This window comes from Gadus morhua, chromosome 8, assembly GCF_902167405.1.
Source record: "Gadus morhua chromosome 8, gadMor3.0, whole genome shotgun sequence".
In the NCBI taxonomy this organism is placed as follows: domain Eukaryota; kingdom Metazoa; phylum Chordata; class Actinopteri; order Gadiformes; family Gadidae; genus Gadus; species Gadus morhua.
This window is the reverse complement of record NC_044055.1, coordinates 13,969,468-13,990,052: the sequence shown is the minus strand read 5'-3', so window position 1 is coordinate 13,990,052 and position 20,585 is coordinate 13,969,468. Positions and strand designations below refer to the sequence as shown.

The 20,585-nt window shown below is 43.0% G+C and overlaps 1 protein-coding gene across 2 annotated transcripts; it reads left to right on the top strand.

Moving 5' to 3' along the window:
* Positions 1 to 355: 355 nt before the first annotated feature.
* LOC115548527 (solute carrier family 22 member 13) lies at positions 356 to 8,538 on the top strand. Of its 2 annotated transcripts, XM_030363246.1 has the most exons (11): positions 356 to 732; positions 1,019 to 1,280; positions 1,356 to 1,459; positions 1,783 to 1,937; positions 2,471 to 2,639; positions 3,340 to 3,460; positions 4,702 to 4,796; positions 5,170 to 5,384; positions 5,651 to 5,759; positions 5,974 to 6,180; positions 6,607 to 8,538. In XM_030363246.1, the coding sequence occupies exons 2-11, from the start codon at positions 1,158 to 1,160 to the stop codon at positions 6,683 to 6,685; spliced, it is 1,377 nt and encodes a 458-aa protein (XP_030219106.1). In that variant the 5' UTR covers positions 356 to 732; positions 1,019 to 1,157; the 3' UTR covers positions 6,686 to 8,538. The 2 variants fall into 2 exon arrangements, with proteins under 2 accessions (XP_030219106.1, XP_030219105.1); XM_030363245.1 differs by lacking the exon at positions 356 to 732 and having other exon boundaries at positions 842 to 1,280.
* Positions 8,539 to 20,585: the final 12,047 nt, after the last annotated feature.

The window sequence follows — 20,585 nt, the reverse complement described above, 5'->3', positions numbered from 1 at the left end:
GTCAGAGGCTCGTTTGATAACAAACATGCTGCCTTCTTTAGAAAATAAAAATAAAAAGCTAAACAAGAGGGTAACGAGGGAAAAAAAAGTGAATACCTAAACTATGCTCCTCTAAGGGGGGCAGAGTGTAGGGATTAGCAAAAAACACCTCAGCACATAAGGAACATATCAAAAACATCACAAAAACATGTGGGAGGGGGGGAAGGGTGTTGGGGAGGGGAGGTGTCACAGCTCAGACCCCGGGGGAGGACGCAGCCAGCGGGCGCGTCGCATCACTCACGGCATACTGTACTGCAACGAGGGGCGGAGAGGGGGAGCGAGTCCAGTAGGCGGTGAGTCCAGGGGGTGTGTGTGTTATGTCTTGTGTGTGTGTGTGTGTGTGTGTGTGTGTGTGTGTGTGTGATTCCAAGGACTCCATCTCGACCCAGACTCAACAGTGTCTCTCCCGTCTGATGCTGGTGACGAGGACACGACCGTCGCCGTGGAGACGACCATGAAGAGTTCTGAACCTGAGACAAAGTTCACGGGAGGTGGAGGATAGGGAAGGGGTGGCAGGGCATCTGTTTGCATAACAACCAGAGGAGTGGAGAGATATCAGCCTTCCAAGGCCGAAGTGGGGGAGCCAAATGAAGATAACGATTGATTTGGGTCAGGCCGACCTCTGATACTCTCTGCAGTATTCCAAACTCCAGAATCCACCAGGCCGCCAATACCAGGCAGCCTGGTATATTGGTCAATTATTCACCTTCGACGTCTTTCCACATGGATCCTGCATGTTTTTTCCATGTCTTCCCCATGTCCTCTTTCAAAGATAATGAACAAAAAGGTTAAACATTAATGGACTAGATTATTTAAAACAATCTTGTGAGTAACGTCTCCGGGCAGAGGTTTTCATTCAGGGCAACATGGCGGACTTCGGAGAGATGCTGAAAGCTGCCGGAGACTTTGGATTATTTCAGAAGATTCTACTCATAGCCATATGGTTTCCCTTCCTTTTACTATCGTTTATCTTTGCCAGCGTCCTCTTCGCTGACTCTGACCCGGAGCGCCACTGTAACACGGACTGGATCCTGGGGGCCGGTCCCAACCTGACTGAAGAGGAGCAGCTGAACCTGACCGTTCCCCGGGAGCCAGACGGCTCCCACAGCCGGTGTCTGATGTACGCTCCGGTGAACTGGACCCTGGACTCCATCCGCCAGTATGGCCTGAACCACACCACTGCCTGCCGGGACGGATGGGTGTACGACCAGACCCTGTACCAGGCCACCATAGTCACCGATGTAAGTCTTAGTGTGTTATGGGTTTTGTGGTTTTGAGAACAGTTCTTGTTTCACAGCTCTATGTGCTTCATACAGTTTGATCTAGTTTGTGACAAGGCGAACGAGTTGGCAGTGGCCCAAACGGTGTTGGGGGCCGGCATTCTTATCGGTTCGCTACTGTTCGGACCTTTAGGAGAATCGTGAGTTTTATCTGTATTTCGGCTGGTTATTTTTTCATTTTCTGTCGGGATGGAAATTGGCGGGCACCTCAAGATTCAATATTTTTATAATTAATTTTATTGATTCCTTGGTACTGATCTATCGCGGTTCTGTTCTATAAATGTAGCGATTGCATTGCATTATTATTAATACTTTATCCCCTATGTCTATGTAATTCACACATTAATATTCATCATAAAAATATATGACTTACTCTCGGCTACTACTATTTATGTAATAATATAAATAAATAAAAGTGAGACACAAATTCTAAATAATAACAATTAAACCTTTTTTCTGCCAGGTTTGGCCGCAGACGGACCACTCAGATTCCAGTGCTGTTCCTTTTTATATTCACGCTCACAGGTGGCCTTAGTCCCAACTTCTACTTATATCTGGCCTCCCAGTTTGGGGCGGGTATGGGGTATGGGGGCTTCCGGATGAACGCCATCGTGCTGAGTGAGTACACCAAAACGCAACACGTCTCTTCCTCTTCTCTTAGTAGACTTTACTCAGCTCAGAACCCAGTGCAATTATAATGCAAAGGCAGAAACATCAGTCAAACATTAAGTGCAAGTCATTCACCATAATCTTGGATGTAAATATACAACGAAATTGTTAATCTTCAGACAATTCCATTCAGATTCAGAATAATGGTACACTGAACCTGTAGCCTATTATAGTTTAACCTGCACTATGTACGTTTACCCAAGGTGGGGGACAAAAAAAAATGATTTATTGAGAAAAATCCACCCACTTTCTAGTTCAGATATTTTATTACGAGGACTGAGCCGAAGTCGAAAAAAGGACACAGTGCGGGTTTAAACAGACGCATAAAATGCAAAGAAAAAGCTGTTTTCCATCCACTAATTCTTTGACCTCAAAACTGAAACACAATAGGCCTGTTGTCGACACATGTCGAGGGTTTATGCCACGTGGGCTATACTGCTGACTGAATATTGACTAACGAGCATGGCTCTCCTTCCCGGCAGTGACTGAGTGGATAGGGATAACCAAGCGCTCGATGGGCGCGTGTGGGGGCCAGTTCTCTGGGGCTGCCGGGCTGGCGTGTATGTCGGGGATCAACTACCTAACCCGTGATTGGAGGCTGGCTCAGTTGGTCATGGCGATGCCGATGGCCCTGGTTGCTGTCTACATATGGTATGTATGGGTCACGACGTGCAGCAGTGGGAGACAGGAGTCACACGTGATGACGATTCAGGGGGCCCCTGAGAGGGAGAGGGCCCTAAAAAGGGTCCTGGGGCATAAATCGTATATTATTTTGTTTATGGACTATTTCCCCCAATCATTTTAAATTCAATTAAACAATTAAACATTGTGAAATTCCTTTTTTCTTTTTACATTAAGGAATTAATGTAAAAAAATAAATGTTTTTCAACATTCATCATCATTATTTGGCAAAAAAATCTTTGGGTTTAAAGGAAGTTTAGGAACTTTGACATAGTTGTCTTTTGTATCTATGTGATTTTAGGTGGCAATCTCTAAGATTTCTGTTTCGTTATCTTTGTCTTTGGGGTTAGGTGGTAATTCTTTCAATAGATAAAAGTAGTGTCGCAAAAAACACCCAGTTTCATAACATTCATTATCCTGTAAATTATAAAACTTTTATCAACGGGAGAGAGGCTCAATCACCATTGTATAACCTCATTCAGTGCAAGATACTGACTGACCTATTTACAGGAATATCTTTTAGATATTCACTTTAATTCATAGTAGATTAGGTCATAACAGCATAATTGCTGTGTGGATATAGGGTTGAATGTAGCAACTAAAATATCACTGCCAGGGGGTTGCTAATTTATGTTTTGATTCAAACTAATTTCACCTTACTTTTGTAAAGGTTTATACCGGAGTCGGCCCGCTGGCTGCTGGACAGGGGGAGGACAGAGGAGGCCAAAGAGTTGATCCTCAAAGCAGCGGCCATCAACAGACGCACCGTTCCACAATCCCTGTTCGAAAAGGTATCTTGCAAAGGTCTGTTAGAAATAATATATATATATGAATATATTGTGAACTATGAATGAGTTCATTTTAATCTGTGTGAACTGAACTTTGAGCTAGCTCTTGGGAAGTTGAAACTTGCACAACACCAAATATAGTTATCATATTAAAAGCGTTTTTATCATAATATTTTTATTTAGGTCTGCTAAACTAACTTATTTAATGGTTTGTATTATTTGTTTATTCAATCAAGTATCATTAGCATGCATAGCGGAGGATGAGAACAGTAGGGAAATAACAGGAGGTGGACAGGCGAGGGAGGAAGACCACGCAGGACTGAGTAGGTGGTCGGAGAAGATTGATGGAAAGGCAGGCAGCGCTACAGGCAGGCAGATGAGCACAAAGGGTTGATGTCAGGCAGGTAGGGGGTAGTTGATCCTGGGGCAAGGAGAACATGGAGATTAACAACACATGGAAACATGGAACACAAAACTAAGCTAGAAATATTGATTTCTCTGGAGCCTAGAATATGTCTCTAACAGTTGAAACAACAGTGGCGGGTGAAGAACCAGGCTTTATATGCAATTGGGATGATGACTGGAGATGAATTGACAGGTGTGCATCATGAACAGGTGGAGTTGCAGGAGAGGTGAGGTGGGCTTGGTAGGGGGCCCTGCCACTCTGCTAGTCCCTGATGAACCAACGTTAGAAGTTTGAGAAGCCAAGGAAAGACTAGTGCTGTTCAACCGTTGTTGGTGTAGACCACTCTGCCACGGTCTGCACCTTCCCTGTCTTCACCTGACCGCTCTCAAAGATTTATCCTAGGAATGAAACCGAACCCACATTGAACTCACATTTCTCTGCCTTGACGTGCATCTTATTCTCAAGGAGTCTGTAGAGAACCTGTTTCAAATGGATGATGTGTTCCTCCATGTTGCCGGAAAAAAACAAGGTCATAGATTTCCATTCGTCTCCCTTCCTATTTCTAACAAGATGGTAGGAATTACAGAGGCCCAGCCCGGAGAAGATGGTCGCTCCTTGGATGGGTTCAAAAGCTGAATTTATCTAAGGGAGAGGTTAATTGTTCTAAACAGTGCTGTTATTTAGGCCATGGCTGTAACAATTTCTAATTATTATCAAATTTATTTATTTCTATATAAGAAACAGATACTCGTATATTGTTAATATTCCAGAGGAAACTCTGGGAATTCTACTTTTTCTACTGAAAATTAATAATATAATCTCATCTAATCCATAACAGATTACAGTGAATAAAACTGTGGAGAAAGGGGGCATATGGGTCCTTATCAAATCACCTGTGCTTCGAAAACGCTTCCTGATCATAGTATTTGCATGGTGAGTTGTAGTCTACCCTATCTACATGGACTCAATGGAAATATTGATAAAAAACTGAAAGCAACCTAGCACTCATCATAGCATAACATTTCTGTTACAACACAAGGTTACAAGGCTCCTTCCACAGATTTTTTTTTTTATTGAAACAGCATTACTCCAGGGGTCTGGAGCTCCTTAAGCAATCAACGCTATTGACAAATCATCCATCGATGCTGGTGTTCGTTTTATTATCCGTTTGTGTGTTGTTGTATCCCTTTTTTTACCAGTCACAAATATTCAAAATGTGAAAAGTTCTGTCCTCGTGAAATACATGAAATAAGTAGAAGAAGACAGTGACCTGTGTCTTATACTTTTCTTAAACTCTATCTTTCAGGTTTGCAGTGAGCCTCACCTTTATCTGCCTCGGGTTTAACGTGGGGAAGTTTGGGCTGGACATCTTCCTGACCGAGCTGCTGTTCGGACTCACAGAGTTACCGGCTCATTTGCTGTGCTTCTGGCTGTTGGAGCTCGCAGGCAGGAAGTTATGCCTGATGTTCACCATCCTGGTGGGGGGTCTAGCGTGCCTCAGCATCCTGGCTGTTCCCGCAGGTAGCACACATTCCCGGACACATTATATAGGTGGACGGGACAGTGTAGGGGTGTGGGTAACAGAACACTTTTGGTTGGTTGTAATCTGTAACCTCACCACTGGATGCCACTCAATCTCTCGTACTGCACCTTTAATGACATGCATCTGTATTCACTGTAAGGCGCTGTGGATAAGATTGTCTTCTTTTGTAGTAAATCCCATGTTTCTTTGAAGCTAAAGATGGTAGATTTGGCTTCATATGCTTTTCCTCTCTGTGTCATCACAGGAAATGCCATCGCTGTGACCGTGTTGGCCATCACGGCGCGGATCCTTATGACAGTGGGTTCGAGCATATCCAGCGTTTACATTCAGGAGCTGTTTCCCACGTCCGCGAGGTAAGAAAACAACACACCTTGAGGTCCTTTGAGTGGACCTCTGAGTTTATTTAGTTTGTCAATCCTGATGGCAATAATGGTGATGATGATGCTTTGTGTTGATGACGAAGAAGATAAGGGTGATTAGGATAATGATTATGATTAATAATGTGGATGATGAGGATGATAATGGAGAATATGAAGACAAGGACAGTGATGCTGATGATGTTTTCAGACATACTGCAGCTGGACTAGGGGGCCTAGCGACTAGAGTGGCAGGGCTGTTGGCTCCCTCAGTCAACCTGCTGGTGGTGTACCACTACTCCATACCCATCTCAGTGTTCAGCAGCCTCACCTTGCTGGGTGGAGCCCTAATCTTCCTGCTTCCAGAGACGCGCGGGATAGAGCTGGCAGACTCCACCGCACAGGCTGAGATCCAGAGGTAAAAACTGATCCATAATCAATAACAGGCCGAGGGCCGGAGGTAACAACTGATCCATAATCAATAACAAGCCGAGGGCCTGAGGTAAAAACTGATCCATCATCAATTACAGGCCAAGGGTAGGAGATGCCAACTGATCTATATTCAATAATTGATCCGAATTTGAAGTTTGGCTTTAAGTGCCCGGCTTGTTGTTGGTCAACTCTAGGGGTTGTCACTCTTGTCCAAGTTGTGACATACATACACAAGCAAACACACACAAGCAAACACACACACACACACACACACACACACACACACACACACACACACACACACACACACACACACACACACACACACTTATCATGACCACAGTTGTACAACACAGTACCATTCTGATTGTCTTTCTTGCATGTGCTATTCTATGTTGGGTTTCAATGGCAGTAATGGAACCAAAATGGAGACGGGAAGAAGGTCTATCACTGATGACCACACTGCTGTTATTACCTCAAGCAAACTCTAGACTCACTGCCACATGACCACCACCACCTTCAAGATCAAATTATCGTGTGTGTGTGTGTGTGTGTGTGTGTGTGTGTGTGTGTGTGTGTGTGTGCGTGTGTGTGTGTGTGAGAGAGAGAGTAGATGACAGGGAAAATAATATGGTTTAAATTGTAGAATTGAACTTGTAAATCTTGTTTGTGTCTTTTCCATCATCTGTTGTAGTTAATTGGGTATTATTCAGTTGATCGTGTTCACCTGTCTCTCCGTGTTTTAGTTTTTGTTTGCTATTGAAACGATTTTTCATAAAGTCAAATATTCTGCTCATTTAATATCTGTCCTGAGTACAAATCTTTGATAGTTGCTTGAGATCAGTGGAATTGATATTTGGTGAATGGTGAACTGAACGTACCCGTTTGCAGCTCCTGAGCGCACTGTTTACCTGCATTCCGAGGATTTACTGCGACCGGCATGCCAGCATGGCTTTTAAAAACTATAACAACAATTTAGCTACCACTGAAGCATAGTGCATGAGCATATTTGAAAGTGTTTCAACAAACAAGTACTGATTTGAACGGCAATTTTTTTTTTTACTAATTTAAGCCTCTGACCAGCCTCAATGACAATCATCATAAAAAGGGTAAGCACTTGAGCCCGCAAAGTTTCAAGATGAATCGAGATCAGCCCCAAACATCCATATCTGGTAATAGGGGCCTAATCTGTAGCCTCTCCTGTTAGTTTTAAAAGGCTAAATCTTAAGTCCCATTTGGCCCACACTTACAACATTAGTGTCAGATGATAAAGCTTGGCGTGGCCTACAACTTTTCCATCGAGACCATTGTTCTCTGCCTCACTGCATAATCGCAATTTTGATTTAACTGAAAAACTAATTTATTCCTCATTACCCAAATAATTGTTTTTTATCAATCATTTCATATGCCTTGAAATGGCCTATGACCATAGGCCAGATCATATGTACCATGTACCTATGGAAGCATATATGTAGCAAAATTCAAATGGCAATGCAATTTGCAATTACATTATGCAATTGACAATTCATTTTATAATGTAATTTGCAAATACGTTATTCAAAGTGTATTTTAATATGCAAAGGGACAATGCAATCCTCAATTAAATTTACAAAAGTTATTACAATAAAAATAGAATAACATTTTGTCAAATTCTTGAGTTCCTTTATTCAAATTGAAAAGCTATAGCGTCCCCGTGATTGCAATCCACTTCGCCATGCTCCGGGTGTTGCCATATTCAAATGACATTTCGATCCGCAAAACGCTTTGCAAAAGATTTGGCAAAACGTTTTGCAAAACGTAATCCAAAACGTTTTCCAAAAAGTCAATATGCAAAGTGGCAAACGTATCAGCCAATCAGTGTCTGGGCGGGAACTACGTCACTTGCTCGTGATTTCCATGTTCACGTTCGTATGTGTCTTGTATTGAACATGTATTGTTTTTGTATTGAATATGTATTGTTTGTTGTATTGAACATGTATTGTTTGTTGTGTTGAACATGTATTGTTTGGTTTCTTCAATTACACCTCTGGTCAAACAAAAACAAAAATTTATTATAAACCTTATTATTTTATTAGCTAAATGGCATATTCATAAATGTAAATACTTGAATCAGAAACGCTTTTTGTTGTGTTTGAGAATGAAACCAGGCAATACATGGGGAATATTCTATGTTCTAGAAATGGGAAAGCTATTAAAACACCTAGTGTGTGTCTTTATAATATTTTTATTTAATTTAATGCTGCATTTTGTATTTTTTGTGTCTGTATTTTATATGTCTGCCATTTATGTACCCCCTGGCTGTTGTTGTATTGCTAATTGTCAATAAAATGTATTAAAAAAAAAACGTTCGTGTGTCAGGTGACAGGTCAATGGTCACCAATGGAGGAGATTATTGATACGTTTTATCATTTAAATCCACAAACAACATATGTGTAATCCAGGGCATATAAAGACTGGGACCAGAAAATAATTATTTTCTCTCCATTGACACCCATTCATATTTTTCGATCTCATAGGCCCCATGAGCTCTACCGGAAGGGGCGTGACTTCACCACTCTATAGGAAGTGACGTAGTTCCTGCCCAGACGCTGATTGTCTGATACGTTTGCCACATTTTTTTATATTGACTTTTTGGAAAACGTTTTGGATTACGTTTTGGAAAACGTTTTGCCAAATGTTTTGCAATGCGTTTTGCGGATTGAAATCTCATTTGAATATCGCAACACACGGAGCGTGGCGAAGTGGATTGCAATCACGGGGACGCTATACCTTTTAATTTGAATAAAGGAACTCAAAGAAATTGAGATGGATGTATCACTGATAATTTTCAGTTATACATTCTAGGTGCAGTGTGTATGGTTTACTGGCCTCTAGTGGTGAGGTAGCAAATTAAAACTAGAACTGCAAGCAGTTATGCAGGGGTCCAAGAAGTGTGCATTTCGCCGGCACAACGCGACAAGAAATGTGCGTTTCGCCGGCACAACGCGAAGCATGTGTTCAAAACGCTACCCTGAACCTGTGGATACAAAGGATTTGACTGTGGTTGGAGTAGCGAGAAGTCAGTGTAGCGTTTTCGCGGCGAAATTTTGTAGCAGATATACAATTTCCTCGTTTATTGCGCCCCCTAATGGCGTCTAATTTAGCTCATAAACCAATATTCAAAACGCTACCGTTTCGTCGTCGAAGGTCGGATCAAAAAACACACACACACTCACACACACACACACACACACACACACACACACACACACACACACACACACACACACACACACACACACACACACACACACACACACACACACACTTATCATGACCACAGTTGTACAACACAGTACCATTCTGATTGTCTTTCTTGCATGTGCTATTCTATACAAGTTTTTGACTGTGGGAGGTTCGGTGTGGGAGTTATAGCCCCAAACGCGTATTCCTTAGTATAGCGCCACCTAGTGGCCGGCGTATCTGGATTTTGTCGTCTGCCTAGAACTCAGGGACCTGGATCTAGTCATGCAATTGGCGTGTCGGCACCATTTACGGTTTGGGCTGTGGGCACACTTTTAGGTGCTGGAATAATAATAAAAAAAATTCTTACAAAAACAATAGGGATCCAACCTGTTGGCTTGGACCCCTAATAAACTGGATTTCCACCACCCCCAACACGACTTAGGAAAATCTACCGTAGCCTGAATTGGCCTGTGAGGTGCCAGTGGGTACTTCCAAAACGAAGTCATGGTCTTTAACAGCAGCGAGTGGCAAAGTGTGCATTGAGCTATCAAGTTCCTTGATAGATTCCTCAATTCCTAAATACTTCCTAAGTGTAAGATGCTTTGAATTAAAGTGTCTGCTAAATGCTATAAATGTAACTGTAAATTACCTGTAGTTATTAAGTCTTTAAAACTATGGGTAATAGTAAGTAAGAAAGTACAATTTATTTATAAAAGCACATTTATAACTGTTTGCAGTGACCAAAGTGCTCTACATAGTGCATTCAGTAGGCAAACATGAAGGCAAAATAACAACAACATTGGAATAAAATAAAAATGAAAGACATGAAACCAGACATCCACACACAACAAAGGCAGTAGTGCAGAGGTCAGATAGTTAATGGGGAGGGAAGGCAAGGTTGTACAGATGGGTTTTGAGCATTGATTTAAAGGCATAAATGGAGGGGACATCACGTATGTCGGGTGGCAGTTGGTTCGACAGCGGAGCAGCTATAGCGAAGGCCCGGTCACCTTTTTGTTTCAGTCTGGAGCGGGGGATGTGTATAAGACCCTTATTAGAGGATCTTAGGGACCTAGTGGCTGAGTGGGGGTGTAAAAGGTCTGATATATAAGATGGGGCCTGACTATTGATGGCTTTGAACACCATAAGAACAGTCGTAAAAATGATCCTTTGTTGTACTGGCAGCCAGTGAAGGGAAGCAAGAACGGGAGTGATATGCTCCCACTTTTTCGATCCAGTCAACAGTCTTGCTGCTGCATTTTGAACTATTTTGAGGAGTTATGAGGGACTGAGGGAGACCAAGGTAGAGGGAGTTACAGTAATCCAGCTTTGATGTTAGGAAAGCATGGATGACTATTTCCAGATTGTGGTATGATAGGGAGTGCTTTATTTTAGAGATAGTTCTGAGCTGGTAGAAGCTGTTCTTCACGACAGAGGAGATTTGCTTATTAAAGCATAGCTCCGAATCAAAACTGACGCTGAGGTTTCTAGCAGATGGTTTTAAGAATGAGACTACCTAGGTCAGTGAAGATGGGTTTATTGAATTTGGAGGGGTTAAATATGATAACTTCCCATATGCTATTGTTTAGTTGGAGGAAATTATCCCCCATCCAGTCATTTATCTCCTTGAGACACTCTAGGAGCGTCTGGCAATCCCTGGATCTCAGAGGGAGATATAATTGTGAGTCGTCGACGTAAAAGTGGAACGACAGGTTGTATTTTCTTATTATATTCCCCAGTGGGAGCATATATAAACAGAAATTGATTGGACCCAGGATGGACCCCTGGGGGACCCCACAAGACAGAGGGCAGAGAAGGAGTGCAGACCTATGGACACTGAAAACGATCTATGGGAGAGGTAGGAGGTGAACCACTGCAGAGCTGAGCCCCTAATACCAACCCACTGATGGAGACGGGCTAGAAGAGTGGGGTGGTCTACGGTGTCAAAGGCAGCACTTAGGTCTAATAAGACAAAAATGGCGTTCTTACCCGTGTCTAGCGTGAGGCGTAGGTCGTTAGACACTTTCAGCAAAGCCGTTTCAGTGCTGTGGCGTGCCTTAAAGCTGGAATGAAAGGGCTCCAAGACAATGGCAGAGTTGAGAAATGGCAGTACTTGAGAGAGGACTGCTTTTTGCAGAATTTTTTTAATGGATGGTAGTTTAGATATGGGACGGTAATTATTTGGGCAATTAACATCCAGGTTATGTTTCTTAGGCAACGGCGTGCTTGAAACAAGAGGGAACAGTGCCAGAGACGAGGCATGTGTTTATAATGATCAGAATGCTTGGACCTATTGTTTCAATGGCGTCTTTGATGATCTGAGAGGGGATAGCATCATTGGGAGATGTAGAGGGTTTCCTGTGCTTGATAATATCTCTCAGATCAACAAGGGTCACTGGTGAAAAATGATAAAATATAGCTGTAGGATGTCATAAATAAGGGGTGGCGGCCGTGCCATGTAACCCTTTGTTTCCCTGACGCTCCCCAGGGGTTCGAGGAATAGGCCCAAACCAACAGAAGATAACACGGGAACAGAGAGAGAACAGATTACATCACCAACCACAAAGGTTTACATTTGAGATGACCCTGAAGGAGAGCAGGATGGCAAGAACATACACGGAATAGTAAACAAAACCTAAGTTCATGTAGAAAAACTTAACATCATGTAGATTTTCCATCACAGGGATGACATACGCTATACACTGGAAGGGATGAGGCTACTTCACCGACCCGGCGGAAGAATCTTTTCAGTAACTGCGTACTGACCTCCCACAACTCGTTGGGCAATGGCGAACAAAGTTCTTGTTTTGCCGGGGGCTCACGTGGTGTAAAAAGCAGCGTTTCACAGAAAACCTGCTTTTTTTTTCTTATATATATATATATATATATATATATATATATATATATATCATTTATTTACTTACTCACTCAGTTTACGCTCCGAGGAATTGCTGCCGACCCAGTTCCGAGCAAAGCGCTGGGCTATCCGGGATTGGTGGCAAGCTGGTATTATGTTCACCTGCCTCGCCAAAGCACAGCCTACTGTTCGGCAGGGCGTCGCACAGTGTGTGTCGTGGGTTTCACGTACAATACACTGTCAAGACTCTCACAGCTTTGCTTTCAGCCAGGGAGCGGACTTAACACGATATACAGTAGCTATGGAAAAGGTCTTGGACAATCACACTCGCCGGTTGCTTAGGCGAGAGCTCCTACGGAGGTCAACAGCAGCCCTCTGGACCGCAGTGACGCACCGATAAGGAGTGGGACACCGGCCTTTGTAGGACTTCTGTGACTTCACAGAAATGTTCGTCGCCTTGCCTCTGGAACGAAGCCACTGCCAGGCGAGGGACCTTAAGCCAACGCCTGAGTCGTGGGTTGCACGTACAATACGTCGGTGTCACTACCAAGCCAAAAAGGATCTTTATTTTCACTTTATCCAGGTTAGGATTTGCGATCCAAGGAGGCTGCCCGCAGACAAACCCACAATGAACTTTCCAGAAACATGCCGTTTTTTAGAGGCGGGTCAAGGTGAAGGGTGAGAGTGTGGCCCTGAGCAGCTTGCGGCCAAGGTACCATGCGCTGGTGTTTACAGTGGATGTATTGCAATGGCTCGGATTCATAATATCATCCAGAGGCACACACAGCTTCTGGCCGTGATCTGTAAATATTCTATAACACTCCGGGTGCTCCGGCGGGAGTCCTGGAGCTCTATATCAAAATAATATAATAAAATATATAGATATCTATATAATATCATATATATTATCACGGCCAAAAGACTGTGTCGGGTTCTCCGACATATAGTTCTTCCACTTCCACGTCAATCTGAAGTACAGACTGAGCGGCGTCATGGAGGAGAAAGGGATTGTTGCCGTTTGTTGACTCCCAGTACTTCCACAACGAGACTCGTAGTGGGGGTTATCTCGGCCATGGTTGAGAAGGAATTGGGGGGGAAAGGAACCTTGGCTTTGACTCCCTGAGTCCGGATTGAACTGCGACATGGAGGAGAAAGGGATTATTGCCCGCGATTGTTGCCCGGGATCGTCTCCCGCTGGAGCCCCGGCAACGGCGATGGAGCACCACCGCCGCGGGGCTCCACCGCCGCCGCGGGGCTCCACCTCCGCCGCGGGGCACCACCTCCGCCGCGGGGCTCCACCGCCGCCGCGGGGCTCCACCGCCACAGGACACCTGAAAAAGTGCCTTTGCAAGGCAGGAGGTTGACCGTCATTACTCTGAGTACGTTACGTCCGGGGCAAGACACAGAAGGGGACAAAAAGGGCTAAAACTCACTTTTGCTGCCTTTGAGAATAAAAAAGAACCAATCATAATTCAGTTTCACTGTTGTGAGGTAAATCATCCATACCATGTTAAACATAGGAAGAGCGGTCAGCCACATATACTCATAACTAGGGGTGTGACGATGCACTCAGCTCACAATTCGATAGTGGTGTCAACAATACTCGATTCGGCGATGCATCGCAATGCGGGGCATGCACGATACAGTATCGATGCGGCAACGTGCCGTAATCGATTATGTCGCTGTTTATTTTCGGGCCTCGAGTGGACAATAGAGTTGGAAGTACATGTTAAGCGGCGGCGCTAGCTAGCAACAACAACAACACTAGCCTGATTTCCACCGGGGACGTATGCGCCGCGGTCACCGTTGCTGATCGCTGCCACTCAATGAAACCATTTCCACCAGGCCCGCTGCGGAGGGTCTCAGCAGCGTCCCAGAAGCGGGTGCCGAGTCACAGCGCTACCATTCCGTAGCGCTTCTATTTTTGACGCGAGCCGTTGCTGAACCACGTCAATTTCCACAGAGCAGATCGAGCCGGGCAGGAAGTGAAAAAGTAAAAGCCATAGAGCATCCGGTCAATTTTCGAAATAAAACACAATACTCATGTAGCCTATCACAACTTCACATCAACATTAGTACGTCATGACCGGTGGCACCATAGACATCTTACAGATAGACGGAGCATCGAATGCTACCGCCTACTGGCGCTGACGAGACGCGGGGCCGCCATCTTGGAGTGGTCATCCGCTCCACTCAGTGCAATCCGTTTGGCTGGAGCAATGAACTGTCAGCGCATTTAATTAATCATACCTCACTGAATACCACTGATTTTCATGCGTTTTTTTGTCATACGTGTAGCTATGATAAAGGCCACATGGTTTGGCGTGTTTTATTATTCATAGTTGGCTTAACACTAATAATATTCTGATATGCTTTAAGTGACCAGACATCCGAGATCAAAACTGGGAATTTTTTAAGTTGAAGAAACAATGACATATATATCCTGCATAAGCAATGTATTAATACATTAGATATGTATATATCTTAGGGACCTTATAGACTGAATCTCTGACTGTGGCTGCAGCAGCAGTTTATTCTGTCTTGACACTTTGTATTGATATTTTGTGTTTACTTCTTTCCTTAAAATGACTGTGGCTGCAGCAGCAGTTTATTCTGTCTTGACACTTTGTATTGATATTTTGTGTTTACTTCTTTCCTTAAATGATTATGTTTACAGTGATTGTTTTATATGTATGTCGCTTTAGAAAAAAGCGTCTGCCAAATATTTAAACATAAAACACCTGAAAGTTTTTATATCAGCTAAAACCAATCTGTTTCACTGGATTCAGAATAAAACCAAATTCTTACCCAACAATGTTAGTATTTAAATATTGTTAATTGAATGACTTATTCATGGTTACAATTATACTGTTTTGTCTCATACTTTGCCTAAAATGAGAATGCATCATAATACAAATCTGCTGATGGAATGTTTATTTACAGTAAATAATATAGATAAATATACAGGAAAATGATCAGAACAGAACTAACATAAGGGAACAACGGAGCATCTTAGGAACACGATGCATAAGGGAACAATGGAGCATCTTAGGAACACGATGCATAAGGAAATAAGAGTATCGGATAACTCATGGCATGAACTTAACAAACACTATTTGAATTGACCTCTTAGACCGGTGAAGGGGGGTTACATCTTTGGTCACCAAAGTGAGCAAGTACTCCCTAGCTTTTGAGAAAAATGCTTTCCTCTCCGTCCAATTAAAAGCAACCAAGCGAGCTTTGTATCCTTTGGCACGAGGATTGCGTCCATTCATTGTATCAAACAGCCTGTCAATAATCTATAAAGACATAGCGGCATGTAAATCATAAGGTATTAGGTACATATTTCTAAACTGTATGCTCAACATGCAAGTAAAAATGCAAGTATTAGTATTTGCTTGACTTCCTTCTTTCCATAAGTCTGCTTTGTACTACAGCAAATTTCAGAGCTTTACCACTTCGATGGATGGACGGGCATGCACTAGTTTAAAAAGAAGAAACAGGTACTGGGTTCTTTAAATCACTAATTGTATTACCTCAATGAATTCTGCCGTTGCCTCACAGTCCTTGAACTGAGAGTAGCAAAGATCCCTCATTGTGCGGAGAGCCACTGACACGGAGCGACTCAGTGTCTGTTCAGCCAGGGTCACCCTCATCTTGTGGTTCTCAAAGTAGACATGCTTGTCTGTAATTTTATTGGCAGAATGCAGTCCATCCTTTTTGCAGATCATGGAGACGATTGATGTACCTCCAATGGATCGGTCCGGTGGTCGTCGCAATTGGACTGTATGCCTGCAGAGTAAGAATCAGTCACTGCTCAAAACAAGTACAGCAAGATTATGATCATCACGTCCAGCCATAAATGTGCAAATGGACAGAACACAATATTTAGATAACTTTTAGCAGCAGAGGCAGAAATTGCACAAAAAGGTCTACAACGATCATCATTTACCTGCAACATATTACGTGCCAACTTGAGCATGTGGCAAGCATCCATCATTACAAATACTTTCTCGCCAGTCACCGGATGTGGGAAACTGGTTTGAAGCGGGTCTCGTGGGTCCCCCTTCAGCTCACACCCAAGTTGGTTGCACATGCTGACATTGGAGGCATGCCCATCCATTGTTAGACATACCACCCGAATGCCCCGTGCATGCAGCTCCTCCAAAGCCTGACTAAGAAGGACCCCCTGTGGTTCTGGAGGGAGAGACCTGGTCAGAAAGTATGCAATGGGAGCCTTCCAATGTCCTTGTAGGCCAACAACCATGAACACAAGAGCCTCCGAAGCAACATCATTCTCATTGTTTCCATCACCCATGTCAACAAAACCAGACATTGACTCAGTATGTGGATTATATTGCACATGTTTTTTGATGGACATGGCATCCAACATGAGTGAAACACATCCATATTTAGTCAGGTCTCCCTGGCATCTTCTCTCCAGCATATCCAGCATCATCTTGTTCAGGCCAGGCTTGGCATCCACCGAACGCAGCCACCTGTAAAAATATTGAGAAGAAGCTATAACATGTTGACATCAGTATTTTCCAAAAATTCAAATCGGACAACATTAAGCCTACCTACCTTTGTAATGTTTGTGGATGTGGGAGGGGAAAATGTCGAGTCTCTCTGAGGTATTTGTATGCCTTTGGACCATGAAGATGGAGCATGAGTGCAAACTCTCTGCAGTTCTGCATGTACTCATGGCCCTTCTTTGCCACAAAGTCCATCTTAAGATCTGAAATGTTATGAGCAAAGATTAATTAGTCCCCTTCAGATAATAACCAAGGAGTTTAATAAAGAGAGTAACAATAACATGTACATGAATTTCCAAGTGCTAATTTTGTCTTACCTGAGTAGAACGCAAGCTTCTCACTGAGCTCTTCATTAATGAGGTTTTTTTCCCTCAAATCCCCCAAAAGAGCCTTGACTGTGGTCTTTGCCCTCTTTTCTCTGGACATGGTATTCTTCTTTTCTCGCTCCAGACTTTCCAATCTTGCCAAATGTTGATTGATTTTAGCCTTAACAGCGGTAGGAGAAGTAGGCAAGGCATATCCATGATCCTAGTAGAAAGAAGGACGAACATGGTTTGAGTAATGTTTCACTAGACATGGTCCTAATAGAAAGAAAGAAAAGGATGAACATGGTTTGAGTAATGTTTCACTTCACAAACATCACTTTGACACCACTAGTTTACGTCCCACATCCACATTCTTTCTTATAGTCATCAGCTATCAAAGCCAGTTATTTGTGAGTGTTTAATGAGTGGCAGCAAAACGTGAGATTTGAATATGTCCAGGAACATTATGATATGATGTTTAAAGTAGAAATACTCACATCATTAGGCTGAGGTTGTGGGTGTGAGGTTGTCAATTCTGGGGAATCCTCAGAGGCCACGGACAGGCTTTCGTCAGCTCTTCTGGAGGTAGACGTAGCCCTGCCCTTTACCAACTGAAATTAAGAAACATTATGCATAATACAATATATAAAAGGATAAGTTTGTTTGACAATAGAATATTTACATTTGTGAATGCTAGCCTTATGATGATACACCTACTTTTTGGAGGTGAACCGGGAAGCTGAAGAGGGATGGAATAACACCATCAAGTAGTCTAACAATCTGACCCGTCCTGTCAAAGTACGCCTGCTTAAAATGTTGACTGCAGACAACTGAATAATCACTTGCAGTGAATCCTTCTCTCCTCAAAGCCACTTCCCACTTCGTCCTCAGATCTTTATCTTTTGGAAACCTTCAAAAGTGTCAGATGTAATCTAGGTCAGTGCTTATGGAATATGATTTATCAAGTATCAGTTCATAGCCGGTGAACACATAGCCTAGTTCAACAGTAATCCCAAGATTACCCCATTCCAGGTGTCAGGTGTGGCAGGGCCTTTCTTGTTTATCACTACATTTTTCGGCTACACAAAAATGGGTTGGAAAGCTAGACTAGCTATACTGTGTATAGCCACTGTCCATCTGATTGCCTAGCTAGTTAACATATATTAGCCCCCTCTGGACTGTTTTTTTTATAACTAACTTTTATCCCTATTGTCTTTTACAATCTTTATCTTCATCATTTATTTATTCAAGTATTTTTTCATTTCATTGACAAGCAATCATATTATGGTCATACTCTTGTTTATTAGCCTAGCTGGCTACGATTTCAGTAGTACTATCGAAGACAAAAATGCTGGTAATATTCCTTTCACAAAATAAAACCAATAGTACGGTAATGTTAAATCTTACTTGTGAAAAGTAATCCCCCGATTCCTATTAAGGATGGTCCATCGATTTGAGCATGAATATGCTGTACAACAGCCCGGCATCTTGTTTCTGCTGCTGTTGCCGTCTATGGTTGCTGCTCCCGGTTGACCACTCCAAGATGGCGGCCGTATTTCTCGCGTCCCAGCAGCCAATGCTCCGTCTATCTATAAGATGTCTATGGGTGGCACCAGGTCAGCAGTCAATCAATCAAAGGGTCTCAGAGGGTCGGCAACATGGACGACGAGAGACTGATTGTCAAAGTGGAGCAACATAAAATAATTTATGAAAAATATCATCCTTTTTATAAGGACAATGTCAGAAAGGACAAAGCCTGGCATTGAATTGCAGTAGTTTTGGGAGTGGAAGGTAAAAAATGTGCCTTATTGTGTGCAGTAGAATTTTGATGCATCGCAATGCATCGTAGAATCGAATTGAATCGAATCGTAACCTGGTGAATCGTAATTGAATCGTGAGAGCAGTGCCAATGCACACCCCTACAATTCGATATGATACATATTGGAATCACGATTTGATATTATAACGATATTTTGAACCAAACTTTTGTTGTTTATTTTAAAGACACATAATATGCAAAACTATGCCATTTGCCCTATATTTCCATTTCTTATGAAATTGTAAACAAGATGTGTTAAAGTAACATGGTATAGACTAATCATCTTGTTATAAATGTTTTAATATCGCAATATTTCGTGGCACGAAATATCGTCACACCCCTACTTGCAACCAATCACAAATCAGCATTTATTTTTTATTAACGCTCTACGCAAATAAGCCTTCTAGTCAGTTGCCGCCTTGCGCGGCTAATAAAGCACTTGACTACTAACGATATCAACATGGAGAATATAATTCAATATCTACGAGAACAAAAATATCCGAGGACACATCAGCTGAAGATAAAAGAGAATGGAAGACCAACACCAAAACTGAACATGATCCAGACCACAAAAGCAGGTGGCTCACGAAACTTATATTTATATGATTGGAAGATACATTTTCTTGACCCTGCACGCTGTCATGCATTACATTTAAGCAGCACGCACCATGAATGAACTTTACTTTATGAAGTTGAATTTTGTCTGCACGTTTGATTAAAACTTTAGAAGCATTGCACTCTTCTGACACACTGTTAAGTGTCTAGTTTTTTTAGTTATTATTAACATGACGTGTCACGCGAGTATGTTTTTTTTTTTAAAGTTGTGTATGCTTACGCTTTAGAAATAACATGCACGTTATTTCATGAACGTTCTTGTTTGCCTCCCTGGTGAGCTCGGCCAGGAACCGCTATGCCGCCACGGGCACCGCCGCCGCGGGGCACCACCCCCGCGGGGCACCACCTCCGCGGGGCACCCTGCATCGGCTGATTTACAGTCAAGAGCCATGGTGAAGAGACAGATGCATCTGGAATCTGCGACTATCATCACTGTGATCCCCAACCGGACCAACATCAGGCTTGGACTGAGACAAGTCCCCACTGATTCCCTGGACTGTCTGGACTGGATAGTTAGGGAAGTCAAGGAGAAGGGCCTGGACATGTCGCCGCTTATCATATATTGCCGGTCGCTGAAAGTAGTTGGGCGAGCGTTTTGCCATCTCAGGGCCGAACTTGGAGATGATGCCTGGGTAGCTGGAGAAAATCTAATAATACGTATGTTTCACAGCAATACACTCCCTGTGAACAAAAGCAGAGTGCTGTCGTTCTTCTCGGGAGAGGGCAGTGGATTGGATTGGGTGTGAACTTTCCTAAAGCATCAAATGTTGTCATTTATGGGGTACCTGACGATGTGGAGGCCATGCTCCAGAAGGTTGGCAGGGCTGGCAGAGATTGAACAGAGGCACATGCTGTTGTCTATGCCACCAGACAGCCCCCAGAAATTGAAGAGGCTGTCCGGTAGGTCATTGACTAAAGTTAAAATGGCTGCTTTCGACATGCCCTCTGCTCCCACTTTGAAGATGACACAAAAAATGTAGAACGTGTTGTTGTTCATACTGTCACTCTGTTGGTAAGTGTACCTCTAAAGGTTGT